This window comes from Urtica dioica, chromosome 12, assembly GCF_054948205.1.
Source record: "Urtica dioica subsp. dioica isolate 48M chromosome 12, U.dioica_male_clone48M_v1_H2, whole genome shotgun sequence".
Classification (NCBI taxonomy): domain Eukaryota; kingdom Viridiplantae; phylum Streptophyta; class Magnoliopsida; order Rosales; family Urticaceae; genus Urtica; species Urtica dioica.
Window position 1 is genome coordinate 6,906,184 of NC_142767.1, and position 17,433 is coordinate 6,923,616.

The window sequence follows — 17,433 nt, forward strand, 5'->3', positions numbered from 1 at the left end:
ATATATATATATATATATACATACATACTGTTGTTACGTCACGTATTAGTTTATTTTTTACTGCAAGTTGATAAGGAAATATGTCGGTTAACATGTTTTCGGATTTGTAGAGACATGTTTCTCTTTATGCGCAGACTGTATTTCTGGCAAGTCTCTTGTTTTGCCAGATCGTATCGCTGAAGACTTTCCTTGATGATCTTCACGCTTTTATCGGTAAGGAAACCCTAGTTCGACTTCCAGACTTGTATGATTGCTATAAAAGAGAGTGGTTTCCTCTTAGCAGCTCTTGACGCTTTATCAAAATATTTAGGGTTCCTAGACGTGCACGATTGGCGGACTGAGAAACCATTTGTTTTGGTAAGAGCGGTGTAATTCATCAAACATATTTGTTTATTTCATTATCCATTATATGTGTTAGAGCAAGTTGTCGAACACATTGACGCTACATTGTGTGCGACATCTTACCTCTTCATCTAAACATAATTTCATATACGTAAATATTTTTTTTTTCTGTTTTAAGAAGGTGTCGGGCTTACAAGTCTTGATATTGAACATGTTACTGGCAGCCAACAATGGAACTTGTTAAGAAAAAAAAATCTTCATGCTACATAAATATATACATATTATTATTATTATTATTATTATTATTATTATTATTATTATTATTATTATATATATATAAAGGAAATCGCACATTTACTATTCACGCAGACTCAAAATCCTATTACGCAATTCTCTAAAATTACGAAAATACCCTTTAATGGTATCATAATTACAAAAATACCACTCTAATTCAGTAAATAAAAAAGACTAATAAATTGTGTACCATAAATCCAGAATTATCTGGAAAAAAAAAAGACTATTGAAATTCTTGAAATTTTAAATTTATGGTTTTGCCACTGAATAGAAAAAAAAAACGACAACTAATATCAAAACGACAACATATACATAGCACAAGAAAAACACGGATTCTTTGGGAAAACGACGTTTAAAATTTCCTAATGATTAATCTATACAGCGACAATTATATATGGGACCTTTATATATGCAGGGCTTTGTCAAATTTTTTCTTTCTTCGTAACACTATCAACTTGCTCTTCTCAACTTACATATCTTCTTCTTCATCATTTGTTTCATATATTTCCCACTTTCATGAAAACCACTTGGTAAGTACATATTCTGCTTCATAAATTAAAAAAAAAAATCGAAAATTATAAATGATATAGTTTATCTCATGTTTTTAATCAATTTCTGTTTTTTCATCCATTAACTGATTTCCAGGTCATATTATTTCAGAAATAGTCGCTCTTCTCTATTGTTCTATTCCAGGTAATTATAAACCTAATCGTAGTTGGTTAATTTGTTTTAGTGTTCAAATATATTCATTCATCTCCAAAACTTGTTGAACAAATATGTGTGAACACAATGATAAACTAAAGACTAAGAATATTGAAAGTTTTAATTGAATAATGTAAATGTAGATATAACAAAAATTTATTCTTTCCCAAAAACTACTGAAAGAAGGATAAAAAAAAATGAATAAGTTACATAAAATAACTCTGACCAAATCAATTCATATTCCTATTTTTTGTTGTTGTGTTCATTCTCCAAATTATTTTACATGATCAGTATTTGGTTTAAAAAAAAAAAAAAAAAAAAAAAAACACTGGCAACTCATAAAAGCAAAAGTTAAAATGGAATAAAGGAACATCACACAAATCAGTTAATAGGCTTCTAACTTACATATTTTCTTCCTCTATATTTTTTTCATATATTTCCCATCTTCTTGAAAACAAAGTACACAACTTATAAATTAGTCACTACATGGTAAATACATATTTTTTTCATATATATTTTTTGTTCATAGTATTGAAAATTGGAATTTACGATGATTTATAGAAATTTGTAGATATATGACTAAAAGAATTACGGTGGGTAACAAAATTGTGGTTACCAATGAAAATTGTGTTGAAAATAATATTGTAGAATAATAGATTCTAAAATTCAAACACCTTTGATAACTTCCAAACTCTCTGGAAGCGAGATTAAATTTTATTTTAGTTTTTTAAGAGAGTCTGTGAACCTTTTATTTTGTTGCTGTGTTTTGCTTGGTTTAGCTTGTTTTGGAGACGGATTAGGCATCGTCCACTATCCCGGTATGAATTTTCTGTTAGGTTTTGATTTATACAAGCTCAAGAGTCATCTTCTTTGTGGTCATCAGCCTGAGTTTGATTGGATCTCTCCTTTAACCATCATGGATTTTTTTAAAGAGCCTAATGTGTGCTCGAATTTTATTGTGCTCGTTGTTATTCCTTTTGTCTTAAGCATGAAAACGTGCGATCATTCGAACTTAGTGTTAAATTCACTTCGACTTAGGTATATAGTGTTTCCTGGACAAAAATGATATTCTCATGTGTTGATGGGTGTTTTACCTAATTTCTAATGAAAAGTTTGTGCAAACTATATATATATATATATATATATATATATATATTATATATAAAAAGAGAGTAAACCTGCAAAGTTGATTTACTTATCAATATAAATCAATAATTTTTAAAATATAAACTACAATTTAATAATCTCTTAAAATTCTACAAAATAAAATGCTCTTCTAACAATATTTATTTAGGCAATATAAGACCATAAATATTTATTACATGCTCTTCTATTAGGCAATAATCCTAACAATATTTTCTTCTCATTATCCATGCCCCACCAAAAGTCAGCGCACGCCTTCTCAATCTCATTGTCAATCTCGATGGGAACCTTGAAAGAACTCATCGTATAAGTCAGTATAGTATGTATAACCGACTTATTGATCATTTCCCGATCCCTTATCGAGAAGAATTTGTTCCTCCATCTTCCGAGTCTTTTCAGTGCTCTTGTACGTAGATATCCAAATTGGATATTCTTGGACCTCATTGAAGGTTAACAGGCCAAGGTAGAGGTCTATCCCCGATGTATGTTGATCCTCGAGTAGTTCATATACCTCTCTGATTCGTTGCTGGTCTGATCGGAGAAAATGGGATAGCCAATTTCTCGAGACTGATAACTTGCCCCGAAGTCTTGGAATACGTGGAGATGCATTGGAGAATTGTTCAGCATTATATGACATTAGCTATGAAAAACACGAGGATGTCTTCGGTGAAGAAGAGGTGAGAGTTTTACGGACTTCTCTTCGCAATCTAGATCATGTGGATAGCTCCAAGACGAACCTTGTTATGGATCAAAGAAGAAAAGCCTTGAGCACATAAAAAGAATAAATATGGGGATACGGGGTCACCTTGTCATAGTCCACAGAAGGCCCAGAAAGCATCAGAGATGTGGCCATTGGCGATTATCGAGAAGCGGGCTGTGGAGATACAATCTGTCACATGATATGCATCATAGCCCGAAGCCCATAACCTTCATCATTCGCTTGAGGAAATGCCACTCAATTCGATCGTAGACCTTACTCATGTCGAGTTTGGGCACCGCAAATCCATCAAGCCCTCGTGTGTGATTTCGAAGCCAGTGGTGGCACTCGAAGCCCATCGTGATATAATCCGTAATTTGGCATCCGGCAATGAAGGCGCTCTGATTTTCATCGATGACCTCACGAAGTGCAAGTTTGAGACGGTTCGTCAATGTCTTTGTCACGATCTTTAAGAGAACATTGCAAACAGAAATCGGTTGATAAGGGTATCCGCTGTCACTTTTGAAATCAGTATGATAAGAGTCTCATTCCATAACCCCAGGTTCTCTCGACCGTTGAGAACATTAAGGCAGCTCTCAAAGATCATGTCGCTTATAATATTCCAGTACTTTTGGAAAAAAATGGTCGAGAATCAGTCAGGCCATGGTGTTTTTGTGGCATGCATGCCAAAGATCACCTTCTCGATCTCCTCCCAAGTACAGGTTTCTTCCATCCGCTGTGCTAAGGACACAATGAGCCGAGGAATCTGCTAAGTGATACACGCCATCAACTCCTCGAGGGAAGGTTCAGTGATCTGGAAGAGGCCTTGATAGAACTTTGTGAAGGTCTCTAGGATCTCGGCAGGTTCGCTACACCGGCGCCCAAGATCGTCGATGATGTAAGAAATGGTGTTGGTCTTCCGTCTTTGTTTGGCTTGTTCATGCAAGAACTTGGTGTTTTCTATCATCGTGTGCAAGCCAATTATATCGAGCACGTTGCTTCCTATGAATTTTCTCCATCGAGAGAAGCTTCAGCTTCGCATTCAGGCCCGAGATATAGGGGACCTTCGTTGCATGGACACCATCATGATTCGTAAACTCGATCTTCATTCTCAACTTTGCGATCCGCTTAGAGAGGTTCCCAAACTTTTCACGGCCATATATCTCTAAATCTTTGTTGATCCTCTATAGGTCATTGGTTATATTGCCAATGAGATCATGGGTGGTCGAGTCCCAGTCATTAATCACCTTTCGACTGCACTCCTTATCTTGGAGCCATTTCTCTTCGAAGAAAAATTTGCGTCTTGGAGAGCCAATTCTTGTCATAGTCGCTGAATCGAGACATATTTTGATAGGTCTATGATAGACTTGTGGTAACACATATTATACACCCCCAAAGTGGGGGAATTATTGCGGCCATAAGTCATTTGCACAAATTATAAGGAGGTAGTATTATTAACCAAATTAACACTGTTATTCTCAAATCAACCGTATAACATCATAAAATTCACCTTGTCTATGAATTCGTATTACTGTGGTACCTAAAATAGCCTAGTGGTAATTCTACACCATCTCCTGTGTAGAGGTCGTGGGTTCAATCCCCGCTGCAGCAAAGCTGCCTTCAACAAAAAAAAAAAAAAAAAAAAAAATGAATTCGTGTTACATTGGGTGTGGGTGGGCACGTATGATTAATGTGGACTTCAATAGTTTATATCGCTAGGATTGTGATCCAATGGTCAAGCAATATACTGTAGAAAGAGAAATATGCCCCAATAAATGCACTTCTACACTTTCCCTCAAAAAACTCAAAATATTCGCATTTCCACATCCCTCACACGCCTCACCGTATTAATTCTCACTTCACACACATTCTCTTTCCTTTCTCGTCAGAGAAAAGAGACCAGAGAAGTGAAAGAGAAGAGAAGAAGAGGCGCAAGGTAAGCCGTAAAAGAGAAAAAGAAATAAAGTTAATATTGTAATCTAACCTCTATGCTCCTGAGTTTTCTCTGGATTACCGGCTGGTCGTAGTTTTTTTTTTTTTTTTTTTTTTTTTTTTTTTTTTTTTTTTCTATAATGGGGTTTTTGAGTAACTTTTAGCGGTTTAGGTCCAATTCTTGGATGTGGCGTTATGCTTCTACTTGAATGGTACAGTTCAAATTTGTCTATGTCTCTATATTTTCTGAAATTATGATTTAGCCGTTAAAATTTTGATTTTCTACTGTTGCATTGGCGTTCTAGCTTCTTGACAGTTTTCTGATTTGGGTTCAGGGGTTTCGAAAATTCGTGTGTATTCTGTTCAGCATTTTATTAATTTTCTATTTGGCTGTCGAGAATGTTGCTGAGACTGGGAACGCAAAGCTCTGATCGACTCTGGTTAAGCCAAGCAAAAAAGTGGCTATTTCGATTTTGAAAAATTGTACCAAATTATAAAGTCATATTACAGGTTTATTAACTTTATTTTCTTTTTTTCTCCTTTAATTAATTAATTTATTTGAAATTCTTTGTCGATTATAACAAGTTGCTTTGTGACCCGGTGCCGAAAGAAGAAAAGAATTATTCCCTATTCCTTTTGATATAAAAAAAATCATTATGAAATGTGTGTGTCTATTTTCACATTCTTTTCATATAATTTTTTTTCCCACTCTTTTCTCTTGAATAGTTTAGCTAAACATCATTTAATTCTCTCAACTACAACAGAGGTTTTACTCTATCTAGAAATTAATGAGCCTGAGCCTCATAAAAAAAAACTCAACATTTGACACTTCTTTTCTTTCTCTGTCCATGTAAGGATTATCAGAAACAAGTCTCAACCTGATGGAATAAGCCTTTATCCATACACTTAGTCATCATGGCGACAAGGCAATTTCAATCTCAAGCTCACCTTCCTCCACGCTGCCCGACCCAGAAGAGACCTGTCCATGGCTCGATTCCCGAATCGCAAAACCACCAGTCTTCTTCCTCGAAGCCCGTCCCGTGGCTGGATGACTTGTTGACCGACCCTGAGTCGGGCTCCAGAGGAGGCTTGAGGCCTCTCCGTCGGTCGGTGAGCGACCCCGTGACCCTCTCTGACGTCGCAGACTCATTTTACGACGATGGAACTCAAATTCGTGGCGGGCCTTCTTCCATGTACGGTCCCAATTCGCCGAGGCAGAGAAACGGGTCGCTGTTTTCGGAGAGTGCCATAGTTTCCGCTTTATCCGAATGCGTGGCTCAGGAGAACGGTCACTATGTGGACGCCGGCGGTCTCGACTTTTCCGGGGACGTCATGCCAGATGGCGATCTCAATGCCGACCCGAGGACAGCTAAACGGTTTGGTTCTTCACTTGGTCTATAAACTTTGAGCCTTTCGCTGTGGTTGTGGATTACCCATTTGGTACGTGCTTCGTTGCAGCAACCCGGGGCAGCGCTCGAGGATTCGGAAGCTCCAGTATATCGCTGAACTCGAAAGGACTGTTGATGTTTTGCAGGTAACGCATTGCCGTTGAGATATTTCATTTTAGTCCGTAATGTTTCTGTTCATTTTCTTTTTCAGTATCTTTCGTACTTTTTATGCTTAGCGTTTTAATTGTATTTTTTTTCTTATTTTAATTTTTAAGCATGACAACATAGCTAAAGATTTCATTGACTGACTGACTGACTGCTCTTTTTGTGCATGCTTGAATTACTTTTAACAAATAAAGTATGTACATGCCAATAACTTACAAAATGTGTGACCTGGCAATTTTAATGCGGAGTCACAACTTCTTAGCACTTATCCTTTTTCATTTGAGTTCGAAGAACTACATTTCCTGTTTCGAATTATAAAGTCGTATATCATTTTAATGTAAGCCATTGTTGTCTAAATTCACAGTTCGTGGTTGCTGCATTTGTATTTGCAGACTTTGGAAACAGACTTGGCTGTTAGAGTTGCATCTTTGCTTCAGCAACGTGCTGCGATGTCCATGGAAAACAACAAACTAAAGCAACAGCTGGCCCGAGTTAGGAGGGAAAAAATTTCCGTGGATGGTAAGTAATCCTGAATTTTTGCTTTGTGCTGTTGTGTCTAAAGAGGGTATTGCATCTACACTATAAAATATTAGCTTAATGTCTATGTTTTGAGCGTTTGAAGTGTTGTGTAAGCAATATATCAGTGGATCTATGAAACTTAGCACAAATAGAAAGTGATATGGGCTGAGTAACCAAACAAACGTGAATGTCAAGAAATGCCGGTATCCAATAGAAAAGTAAATCTCATGCTCTAAGGCTTGGGCCCGATAAATAAATGTATCTATGCAGCTGGTAAAACTCAGGTAACTAGTAAAGTGACAAAATTACTAAATTTCATGTAGTCTTTTGTAATAACTTAGTGCTTCTGCTGCTATTTATCAACTGTGTAGCTCAACTTACCCTATGTTTAAATTAATTATTGTATTAAAATTTTGTTTTTCAATTGTACACGGTCAGGATTTTAAAGACTCTTGGACAAGTCAGTCGGTGGGTATTTAGGATTAGATTTCATTTTTATTTTTATTTTTTATTGTTTGTAAAGGCAGTTGTGTTTGTGATTACAGGGGAGCATCAGATACTGAAGAACGAGGTAAAGAGATTGAGAACAGATTTGTCGAACTCAACAAATGGTAAACTCAGGATGTGTTTTGGTCTGAAATCCCCAGCCGAGGCAGGTACTTTGGAGGCAATGCAGATGGCACTGGATATGAAGAATCTTAACCTTTATTGAAACTAGTCCAATTAAAAGAAATAGAAAAAAAGGGTTAATCATCGTGGTTTTTTTTGGAGCTGATTCACCTTCTTCGAAGAAATGGCTCTTTTTCTTTTGATGCTTTCTGTGTCTAAAAGCAAAATTCAGCCATGAGAGGTAAAACATAATATGTTTAGGTTGATAATTTTCCTGTCGTTCTAATCTTTCTTTATATGCGTTGTAACAAAATTTTATGAAATAGTATTTAGCACAAAGGGGACATTGACTTCATCTTCAATATAAAATTTGATCTCGTCACCTCAGTTACCATTGGCACTCGGGAATTTTATATATATTTTATTTTAGGAATGCCATATTCTGAGAATTCTTAAAATGAATACCCGTTGCTCGCCTAAGAACTTGTTCTCGTTGACAAAAATATAATGAAAGATTACGTAAATTCACATTTATAATTTATGCTTATTTTTTTAGGTAACGCTGCTACAATCTGTATACATGTTGTTTATTTTTCTTTATCGAGTTTTTACGGTGTATAAATTTTGGCGTCTTTGAACTCTTGGCATGGTTTAGAAATCGAAGGTAAGATGTGTTTTGTGAGAGTGTCGTTGGCCGTGGAAACTGTTTGTCACTCATGTCCGCTTCATCAGCAGTTGATGAGTGCTTACTATTTAGTCATGGAGTTGAGAGAGGCTTTCTTCGGTATCAAATGGCTTCAATAAATATTTTGAGGACTAGGTGATAATATATGGTTGACTCACAAAGCCCCTAAATTCCTTAGGCCAGGCTTTGGTTCAAATTTATTGGAACGTCATAATAAAATACTCAAAGATGATGTAAAAAAATATCGTGGAAATAGTTTTTTGGAGCCGTTTTACGTAACAAAAATAAAAAATAAAAAAATTAGCCGTTGAACTTTTTAGTTTTCATAAATAACAATTTTAATTTTTAAAGCGTCTATTTTGCCCTTAATAACTATTAAATAGATTTTAATTTCATTTTATAGACCTCAAAATTATCAAAATATCAAGACTAGACTCATTAGTTTAATAATATCAGAAATTGGACTTTTGGACACTTTTCGGATAAAAATGCCCATGAAATTCAAATAACCCATCTTCCTCTCTCATTTTAAACTCTCTTCATCTCTCTCTCTCTCTCTCTCTCTCTCTCTCTCTCTCTCTCTCTCTCTCTCTCTCTCTCTCTCCCCCAAACCCCCAATCCGACGAGCTCCACCAAATTCCGACGTCTCCAAGTGATTATGATGAGCTTCCACCGGTGTTCAAGGTTGTCCAAGCTTCCAGGAGCGTCTCCAAGTGTTTGAAGGTTCCATAGCCTAAAATAACGAAAAAGGTAAGAATTTTTATCTTTATTGCATGTTTTTATTGGCGTAGGATAGTATATATACATGATTGGAGTTATTATTGGATGAAAATTGCCGGATTTTAAGCTTTTAGGTCGAGTTAGGGTTTCTACAAAAACTCTGCCAAAAAATCCAATGAAATCTGCCAAAATCCGATGCTTTGTTTTTTATATATATATATATATATATATATATATATATATATATATATATATCCATATATATATATATATATGGACTTTCAAGGGCATTTTTGTCCGAAAAGTGTCCAAAAGTCCAATTTCGGATATTATTAAACTAATAAGTCTAATCTTGATATTTTGATAATTTTGAGGTCTACAAAATGAAATTTCTCTTTCAATAACAGTTAGTCAGATTTCAATATACCTATATTTTGAACCATATTTTAATAATTGTTAATCAGATTTTAATAATTGTTGACTACATTACAATAGTTTTTTTTACCAAATTTTAATATTTGTTAATCAGATTTTAATAATTGTTAACAAAACTTAGAACACAAGGGCATTTTTGTTCGGAGAAAAGCGAACAGTTATTGTTCAAATGTTTTGAAAATATGAGTGAGATATAAAAAATAACATACGTTTAAGCTAGTTATGTAATTTTCTAAAAAAATATCCAAAGAAATTGAATGGTCTTCTGTAAAAGAAATTTGTATTGGGATATTCGAGTACAATGGAACAGAAACATTATAATCCAGTTATATAAACGGGTCATTCATATAACCTAAATTAAGACAACATATATAGTATGTGTTACAACGGGTCATTCATATAACTTAAATTAAGACAAACATGTATGGTATGTGTTACACACGGTATGTATGTGTTACACTACGAGGGAATTAGGCATGATAGCTATATTTTTAATATTTGAATAATTAACTATAATTTTAATTGAAGTGCAGCTATTAAACTATTTCAAACAATGTCTTCATACACTAATGTGAGTTATATAAAATATGTTAATATCTTAATTCAAAAAGTTAATTTATCATAAAAAAATGTAAATGCATATAATTAAACTAAAAGAATTAAACATTAAAATAACAATAATAAATTAATATTTACAAAGGGGATAACGTAGTCGCAAGCACTAAAATGTTAACGTCATTTTTTGGTCAACACTTAGAACCGTCCGTGGTCAGTCTAGGGTCAAACCCTATGACCGCACATAGGTTGGGTGTGGTGAAATCTTCTCTCCTCTTCTCGTCGTCTTTGCCTCTCCGAAAAGAGGTTTCCAGTTTTCCGTCACTCCGTGATTAGTTCACCTTCGTGTTTGTCGAGTTCGTCGTATTCTTCGGGTTCTTTGCGATCTTCGGATTCGTCGAGTTCTTCGTGTTCGACGAGTCCTTCGAGTCTGTCGTGTTCTTCGGGTTCGTTGGGTTCTTCGCATTCTTCATGTTCGTCGAGTCCTTCTAGTTAGTCGTGTTCTTCGAGTTCTTCACGGTCTTCGGGTTCTTCGCGTTTTTCGTGTTCGTCGTGTTGTTCGCCTGAAAAGACAAGAAACGTGGACTAGAGGGACGCGGAGAGATTTCCCCTGACGCGCGCTCCGACGCTCAACATTAGTCGAGGTGGGGGGCTTATCTCTCGTCTCAAGTGTCGAGAGAGAAAAATGTAGTGAGTCGGGAGTGAAATAGAGATTTTCTAAGTCGAGAAAGACTTACCTTGAGAGTGGATGGAGATGGGGTATTTATAGTTTTTCATCTTGGAGTTTGAGTGGGTTTTGGAGGCAATTGAGCCTTGGAGGTCGTTTTTGGCCGATGGTGTGCATTGGATGCCGATAGTTCCACGCCGATAGTTCTACGCCGATAGTTCCATGCCGATAGTCTCGGCCATGAAGCTCGCCGATAGTTTTATGCCGATAGTCTCGGCCATGAGTTCGCCAATGGTCTAACGCCGATTGTTTTGTGCCGATAGTCTTGTCCGCCGATAGTTCAAAGATTCTTGTCTTTGCCGATAGTCTTACTTTGCCGAAGATTTTAGGACGCCGATAGTTTGGTCTTGAACTTCGCCGATAGTTCAAGGATTCATCTCTTCGTCGATAGTCTTGCTTTGTCAAAGGCTTTAGGTCACCAATAGAAGCCGCCAATAGTTTGATCTCGAACTTTGGCGATGGTATGGCCGCTGATAGTTCAAGGATTCTTCTCTTTGCCGATAGTCTTGCTTTGCCAAAGACTTTGAGACGCCGATAGTTTGGTCTTGAACTTTGTCGATGGTATGCATAACGATGGTTTCAACACGTCGATAGTTAGGTCTTGAACTTGGCCAATTCTTGTCATTTTTGCTCTCGGGGTATCATTTTTAGCTTGTGAAAATGATGGTGTAACATTAATTGGCGCTCGAAGTCTCAACTTTAGTCTTCATATTTGCAAATCTCTTCATCCATACATCACCGGATTTGATGGGTGCTTTGTCTCAACTTTCATCGTGAGTATGGCAGAGCAACATAGGGTACTTAGATTTATGCAATGCGTGTAGTGTCAAGTTATCTAGATATTTCATTAATTGGGCTTAATAAGCCATTAAATATCAAGATTAGACCCTAATGTTTAAAAATATCTGAATATGGACTTTTGGTCAAAAATCGGACAAAAACACCCCTGATTCAAAAAACCCATATTTTTCTCTCATTTTCAAATGATTTTCATCACAATTCTTTTTGGTCTTCGAATTGGTTGCGCTAGGATTAGAATTTTCGGTGGTCCAGACATCGTACGATATGAGTATGTGTTCAGTTTCGATTCTTTTGGTCAAAAATCGGACAAAAACACCCCTGATTCAAAAAACCCATATTTTTCTCTCATTTTCAAATGATTTTCATCACAATTCTTTTTGGTCTTCGAATTGGTTGCGCTAGGATTAGAATTTTCGGTGGTCGAGACATCGTACGATATGAGTATGTGTTCAGTTTCGATTTTGAGGGTTTCACATTGAATCTCATCGTACGACATCGTACAGCATCGTACGACATCGTACAGCATCGTACGGTATCGTACAACATCGTATGTGTTCAGTTTCGATTTTGAGGGTTTCACATTGAATCTCATCGTACGGCATCGTACAGCATCGTACGACATCGTACAACATCGTACGATGAGATACAATGTGAAACCCTCAAAATCGATAAAATTCATACACATTATAATGTACGATGCCGTACGATGTCGTACGATGCTGTACGATGTCGTACGATGCTGTACGATGTCGTACGATGAGATTCAATGTGAAACCCTCTAAATCGAAACTGAACACATACTCATATCGTACGATGTCGTACGATGAGATTCAAGGTGAAACCCTCAAAATCGAAACTGAACACATACTCAAATTCCTAAAAAAAAAAAAAAAAATCGGGGCGTTGCCCCGAACCCCACGAGCTCAGCGGTGAGCTCGACCACCGAAAATTCTAATCCTAGCGCAACCAATTCGAACATGAAAAAGAATTGTGATGAAAATCATTTGAAAATGAGAGAAAAATATGGGTTTTTTTGAATCAGGGGTATTTTTGTCCGATTTTGCGCCAAAAGTCCATATTCAGATATTTTTAAACATTAGGGTCTAATCTTGATATTTAATGGCTTATTAAGCCCAATTAATGAAATTTCTCTTTGCAAATCTCTTCATCCATACATCACCGGATTTGATGGGTGCTTTGTCTCAACTTTCATCGTGAGTATGGCAGAGCAACATAGGGTACTTAAATTTATGCAATGCGTGTAGTGTCAAGTTATCTAGATATTTTTCAAACCTTAATTACATTGGTAACTTTACATTCGAAAGGCACAACTTATTAAACTCTTTCTTGACGAACCTATTCTCTATAAGAAATTATACATTAATCATGTCATAGTAGTTATAAGTATTTGATTAGATAATGAATTGATCAATAATTCTAGTGTAAACTGGACTTACGTTTATTCATACATGACAAATGAGAAATAAAACGTCGCAAAGGGAACTTTATCAGATTCGTGCATGAATATAGGCGGAAAGAGTCGTAACAATAAGAATGTAAAGCTACAAATCAACTGGTACGGTTTTATTCATAAAAATCACAAGCAACTATGATAACAATCACCTAAAGATCAATTCAAAATTAAAATAAGTGTTGCTGCACAACATGTTTACAAGGCCTAACCAACAATCACCGTATCTCTGCAGCGAAAGAGAATTGATGTTTATGCTTTAATCACGAAGCGACGCACGAGGGACGGCCGGTAAACCAAAATCCTCCTCGGCCTGTCATAAACATCGATGTTTGAAGAGATTATTTATACAAGAATATCAGACTTCCAAGAATAATAATAATAAACAAGTAGTCATCAAACCAAATAGCTAGAGTTTCACTTCTTTAGCTATTGAACAAAACAAAGAAAAATGAAAGAAAACATACATGGGCATTTGATCGGCCTGCATGCCCAATCGGAGCTGTAGGCAAGTTAAGTTCTGAATCGTAATCCGATTCCTTGTCAGGTTGAAGATACGAAGGAACTCCATCGGGTTCAGACTCCATGTCTGCTTCTAAAGCGTCAAGCTCTACAGAAAGGAAAATAAATAGGTTGGGATGGTAGGCATTGCCTTAAGTGGCCTCGAAATAAAAGTGGGGCTATTCGAGCAGTCAGTATTTTACATGTCCTATATCACTCTATACATAATGTTCTTCATATTTTACCTAAGGAAACAAAAAAGGGCTCGAGAGCAATATAACGGATTGACTTTTTACTGATTTTTTATTTTTATTTTAACTTACCACCCATAAGGTCATCCTCATCAATATCATCAGGCACGTTATAGCTCCGACCAAGTGTTTCTTGAATTTCTGAGCTCACATCCATCAGGTCCATCATCTCGTCTTGTAAGTTCTATAATTGTCATATTTGTAATGTCACATTCCAGACACTATGACGCTGTTCGGTAATAAAATATAAATAGAAGGGAAGTACTTACATCTATGTCTTGAATCTTTACAGTTTTCATCATCCCCTTCAACTCTTTATTGGCAGATTTTAGGGCCGTCATCTGAACATATGTAAGAAAGCAAATCTTAACAAGTTCCAGCACTTAAAAATCTTTCAAATGGCTCCAATGAACATCCACCACATTGGACCTAAATTATCACAAAATGAGCACAAGACAGCTGATAGAATCCTGCACCGATTTGTAAAAAACTCGGACGATAGTGTTTTAGATGAAAGACAAATGGAGTCTGGTATTGATCATTTCAGAGTAATACAATGGGAAACCCCTGGCCTTTCAAGAGGACCAGTGCTCTCCTATGAGTACAAAGCACTGACTAATTTTCCAGAATGCCCCACCTCTATTTTATTCTAATAACTACTACCTAATAACCTGGGTCTTATCAACAGCTCAGCAGGACCTATATATATATATATATATGTATATATATATATATATATGTATATATATATATATATGTATATATATATATATATGTATTATCAGATTCTTATGGTTAAGAATCTCTCCTAATAACAAATGGTTCATCTCCTAAGTCTCATGAGACACGCAGCCGATTCCAATCATGTTAGAGAAAAAGCTCCACTTGGCCGGCCCTGAATTCTGCCCCTTGAGGCGCTACGAAGAAAACAAATATTCCAACATGAATAAACCACTTGCCCCAATACACACAAAGTTGATAGGCTAGAATCGCCCCAACTATCGCAGTTTTCACATTCTTTTTCGATGAAGTCTCCATAAAGACTTCCCATTTAACACAATAATAAAAAATAATAAAAAAAAAAAATAAAAAAAAAACTAGTAAGATTCTGTATTCGACTGCGAAAAACAGAAAAAATTCTTTGCAAAAAAGGAAAAGCATTACTTGCTAGTTGCAATATTAAGGAGAAACTTCATTGATTACATACCAATTACCTTTTTTCTTTTCTGTCCAAAACCTAGCATATTGCTGAACTAAAAACACTAGCAATTCCTATGCGGGTGCCTTTAGAGAGACAAGAACCCAGGACCTCTTGGAAATAAACCAAAGACTGACCATTAGACCAAAAAAGAATGTGATGTTCTAAACTCTCCAATATACTTTTTCTTTGTTAAATATTTCAGTGGCACCCCCAAATTGTGATTAAATAACTAAATTCACAGCTACCTAAATCAATACACTATCACCAGGATTACTACCGGAAACGAATTTCAGAAGGTGGAAAATCAAAAGTAAAAAATCATCAATACCACAAGTCAGACAATCATCTGCGAGTCCTTCCCATGTTCTAAGCTCTATAAATTCCAAACGATCCTCAAAAGTTAATACTCCAAACGCATAACTATATGTTTCAAAACAGTTCAGAAGCTTACAGTTTGCTGAGCATCTTTAATGCCCTCGGAAGCGAACGCCACTTGATCGAGGTTAAACGTCTGATTGTACAACATGTCACGTTGACCTTCATACCTGTCAAACAGGTTTTCCACTTAATCAGATCAACAAACCAAGAATGAAAAAAATAATAATTAAATAGCACTTCAACTTTGTTCAATGACCAACGAGGGACTTACATTCTCTTCTGCTTGAGAACCCTCATAGCTCGAGCTTTGACGGCTTCTTGTGCGGGCCCAGGTCTTGTCCTCTTAATTTGCTCTTTGTATTTACTGAGTTCTGCATCAAGCTTTTTTATTTTTTCCTCCACGGAATCGCCTCTTTTGCCAATCTGAATGAAATATAACACACATTTGATCTCTTGTATATTTCCCTTTTCGTGGAAAAAAAAAAGCCAATTGTTGCATTGGTGAAATTCATAGAAGAAATATTGTGATACAATGTTATACATAGATTTTGAGGTTGAAGCAAAATCTTCATTTCATAATCATCTTAATCCAGGACTTATTTATTCAGGCCAGTGAACAACATATAACTAGGATAACTCCAACCGATTAAATGGATCATTGGTCCAATTAAATGTTAAGGCAACATCGATTACAAAACCCTAGCAATTAATCGACTCCGATCACAGAAAAAACAAATAAAAAAAATTGAAAAAAGAAAGAAGAAGAAGAGTGATCGACGAACCCGATCGGAGGCGTCTTGAATGGAAGGAGGTGGTTCTTTGTCTTTCTTAACGCCGAAGACTCTCTTCATCTTTGTTTAGAGAGAGAATTTGGGATTCGAGAGGTTTTTCAGTTGTTGTGGACTTTTGGTTGGTCTGAATGTTAGATTTTACTCGAAACTCTCAGCTTCTTCTATTTCTAGTTTTCCTGACATCGCAGGGAACGTATATTTTCCAAGTATTTACGGATTATAAAATAAATGGGTAATTTCAGTTTCGTGCGAAAAAAAGGCACAAACTTAATAAAGAAAAGGTTAGCGCAGCAAATAGCAAATAGCAAAAATGAGACTATGAAATTTGTTTTTAACCCACGTTTCATAACTTTTAGAGAAATAGTCAACAGACTTATGTGGCAATAACTAAGATCTGATTTGCCCGCATTTATTAACACATTCGTCATTTTCTCTCTCCGACTTTTTTCATACATTTTTTTTATATAAAAACTTCAAAAAATTATATCTATCTCATATGAACTCGAAATTGAGTGATTACAAATCCTACGGATTCGTGACGTCGAGATCTTCAAAAATAGATCCATTGTGTTTGATGAAAAATCATGTTTAATACCATAGATGTAGAAAAATCACGTTACTACCTTAAATATGGAAATAACTAAAATATTTTGAAATTATAAAAAAAAAATTGGAAACGTAAATATGATACATTAAATAATGAGACAATTTCATGTAAAATTATTAAAACACAATTTTTTAATATTTTTAAGGGTAATCTAGCATGTTAAATATTAATTTTTTCATCATTTGAACGTACTACTTATAAGAGTATGAGATTCTTTATCTTCAATTGTGTTGTTCACAGCAATTGCCTCATTGTGTGTCTCATTAATTTTACAATCACTCATTGCATATTTTCTAATATAATTAGGTTTTTCGGTGATAAAAGAACCTCTATTTCTAAAATTAATGAGACACACAATGAGGCAATTGCTGTGAACAACACAATTGAAGATAAAGAATCTCATACTCTTATAAGTAGTACGTTCAAATGATGAAAAAATTAATATATGATTTTGCCACTCGCAATTTAGTAGGAATGATAAATTAAGACTATGTATTTCATAAATTTTATTAGTTGACA

General features: G+C 35.6%; 2 protein-coding genes across 8 annotated transcripts; one reads left to right on the forward strand and one right to left on the reverse strand.

Moving 5' to 3' along the window:
• Positions 1-4,994: 4,994 nt before the first annotated feature.
• On the forward strand, positions 4,995-8,173 carry LOC149378838 (bZIP protein). 7 transcript variants are annotated; one of them, XM_089603328.1, is made up of 6 exons: positions 4,995-5,114; positions 5,478-5,620; positions 5,966-6,486; positions 6,569-6,644; positions 7,056-7,182; positions 7,728-8,173. In XM_089603328.1, exons 3-6 carry the CDS (start codon positions 6,026-6,028, stop codon positions 7,892-7,894), a joined length of 831 nt encoding a protein of 276 aa, XP_089459454.1. In that variant the 5' UTR covers positions 4,995-5,114; positions 5,478-5,620; positions 5,966-6,025; the 3' UTR covers positions 7,895-8,173. The 7 variants fall into 7 exon arrangements, with proteins under 7 accessions (XP_089459454.1, XP_089459458.1, XP_089459451.1 ...); XM_089603332.1 differs by lacking the exon at positions 5,478-5,620 and having other exon boundaries at positions 4,997-5,114; positions 7,728-7,753; positions 7,830-8,173; XM_089603327.1 differs by having other exon boundaries at positions 5,003-5,114; positions 5,446-5,620.
• Positions 8,174-13,198: 5,025 nt separating this feature from the next.
• Positions 13,199-16,521, reverse strand: LOC149378839 (vacuolar protein sorting-associated protein 60.1). The gene is made up of 7 exons (XM_089604368.1): positions 16,299-16,521; positions 15,788-15,939; positions 15,590-15,683; positions 14,207-14,278; positions 14,010-14,121; positions 13,653-13,795; positions 13,199-13,498 (listed from the first exon to the last, which is right to left on the reverse strand). The coding sequence occupies exons 1-7, from the start codon at positions 16,365-16,367 to the stop codon at positions 13,445-13,447; spliced, it is 696 nt and encodes a 231-aa protein (XP_089460494.1). The 5' UTR covers positions 16,368-16,521; the 3' UTR covers positions 13,199-13,444.
• Between the last annotated feature and the right edge of the window lie 912 nt (positions 16,522-17,433).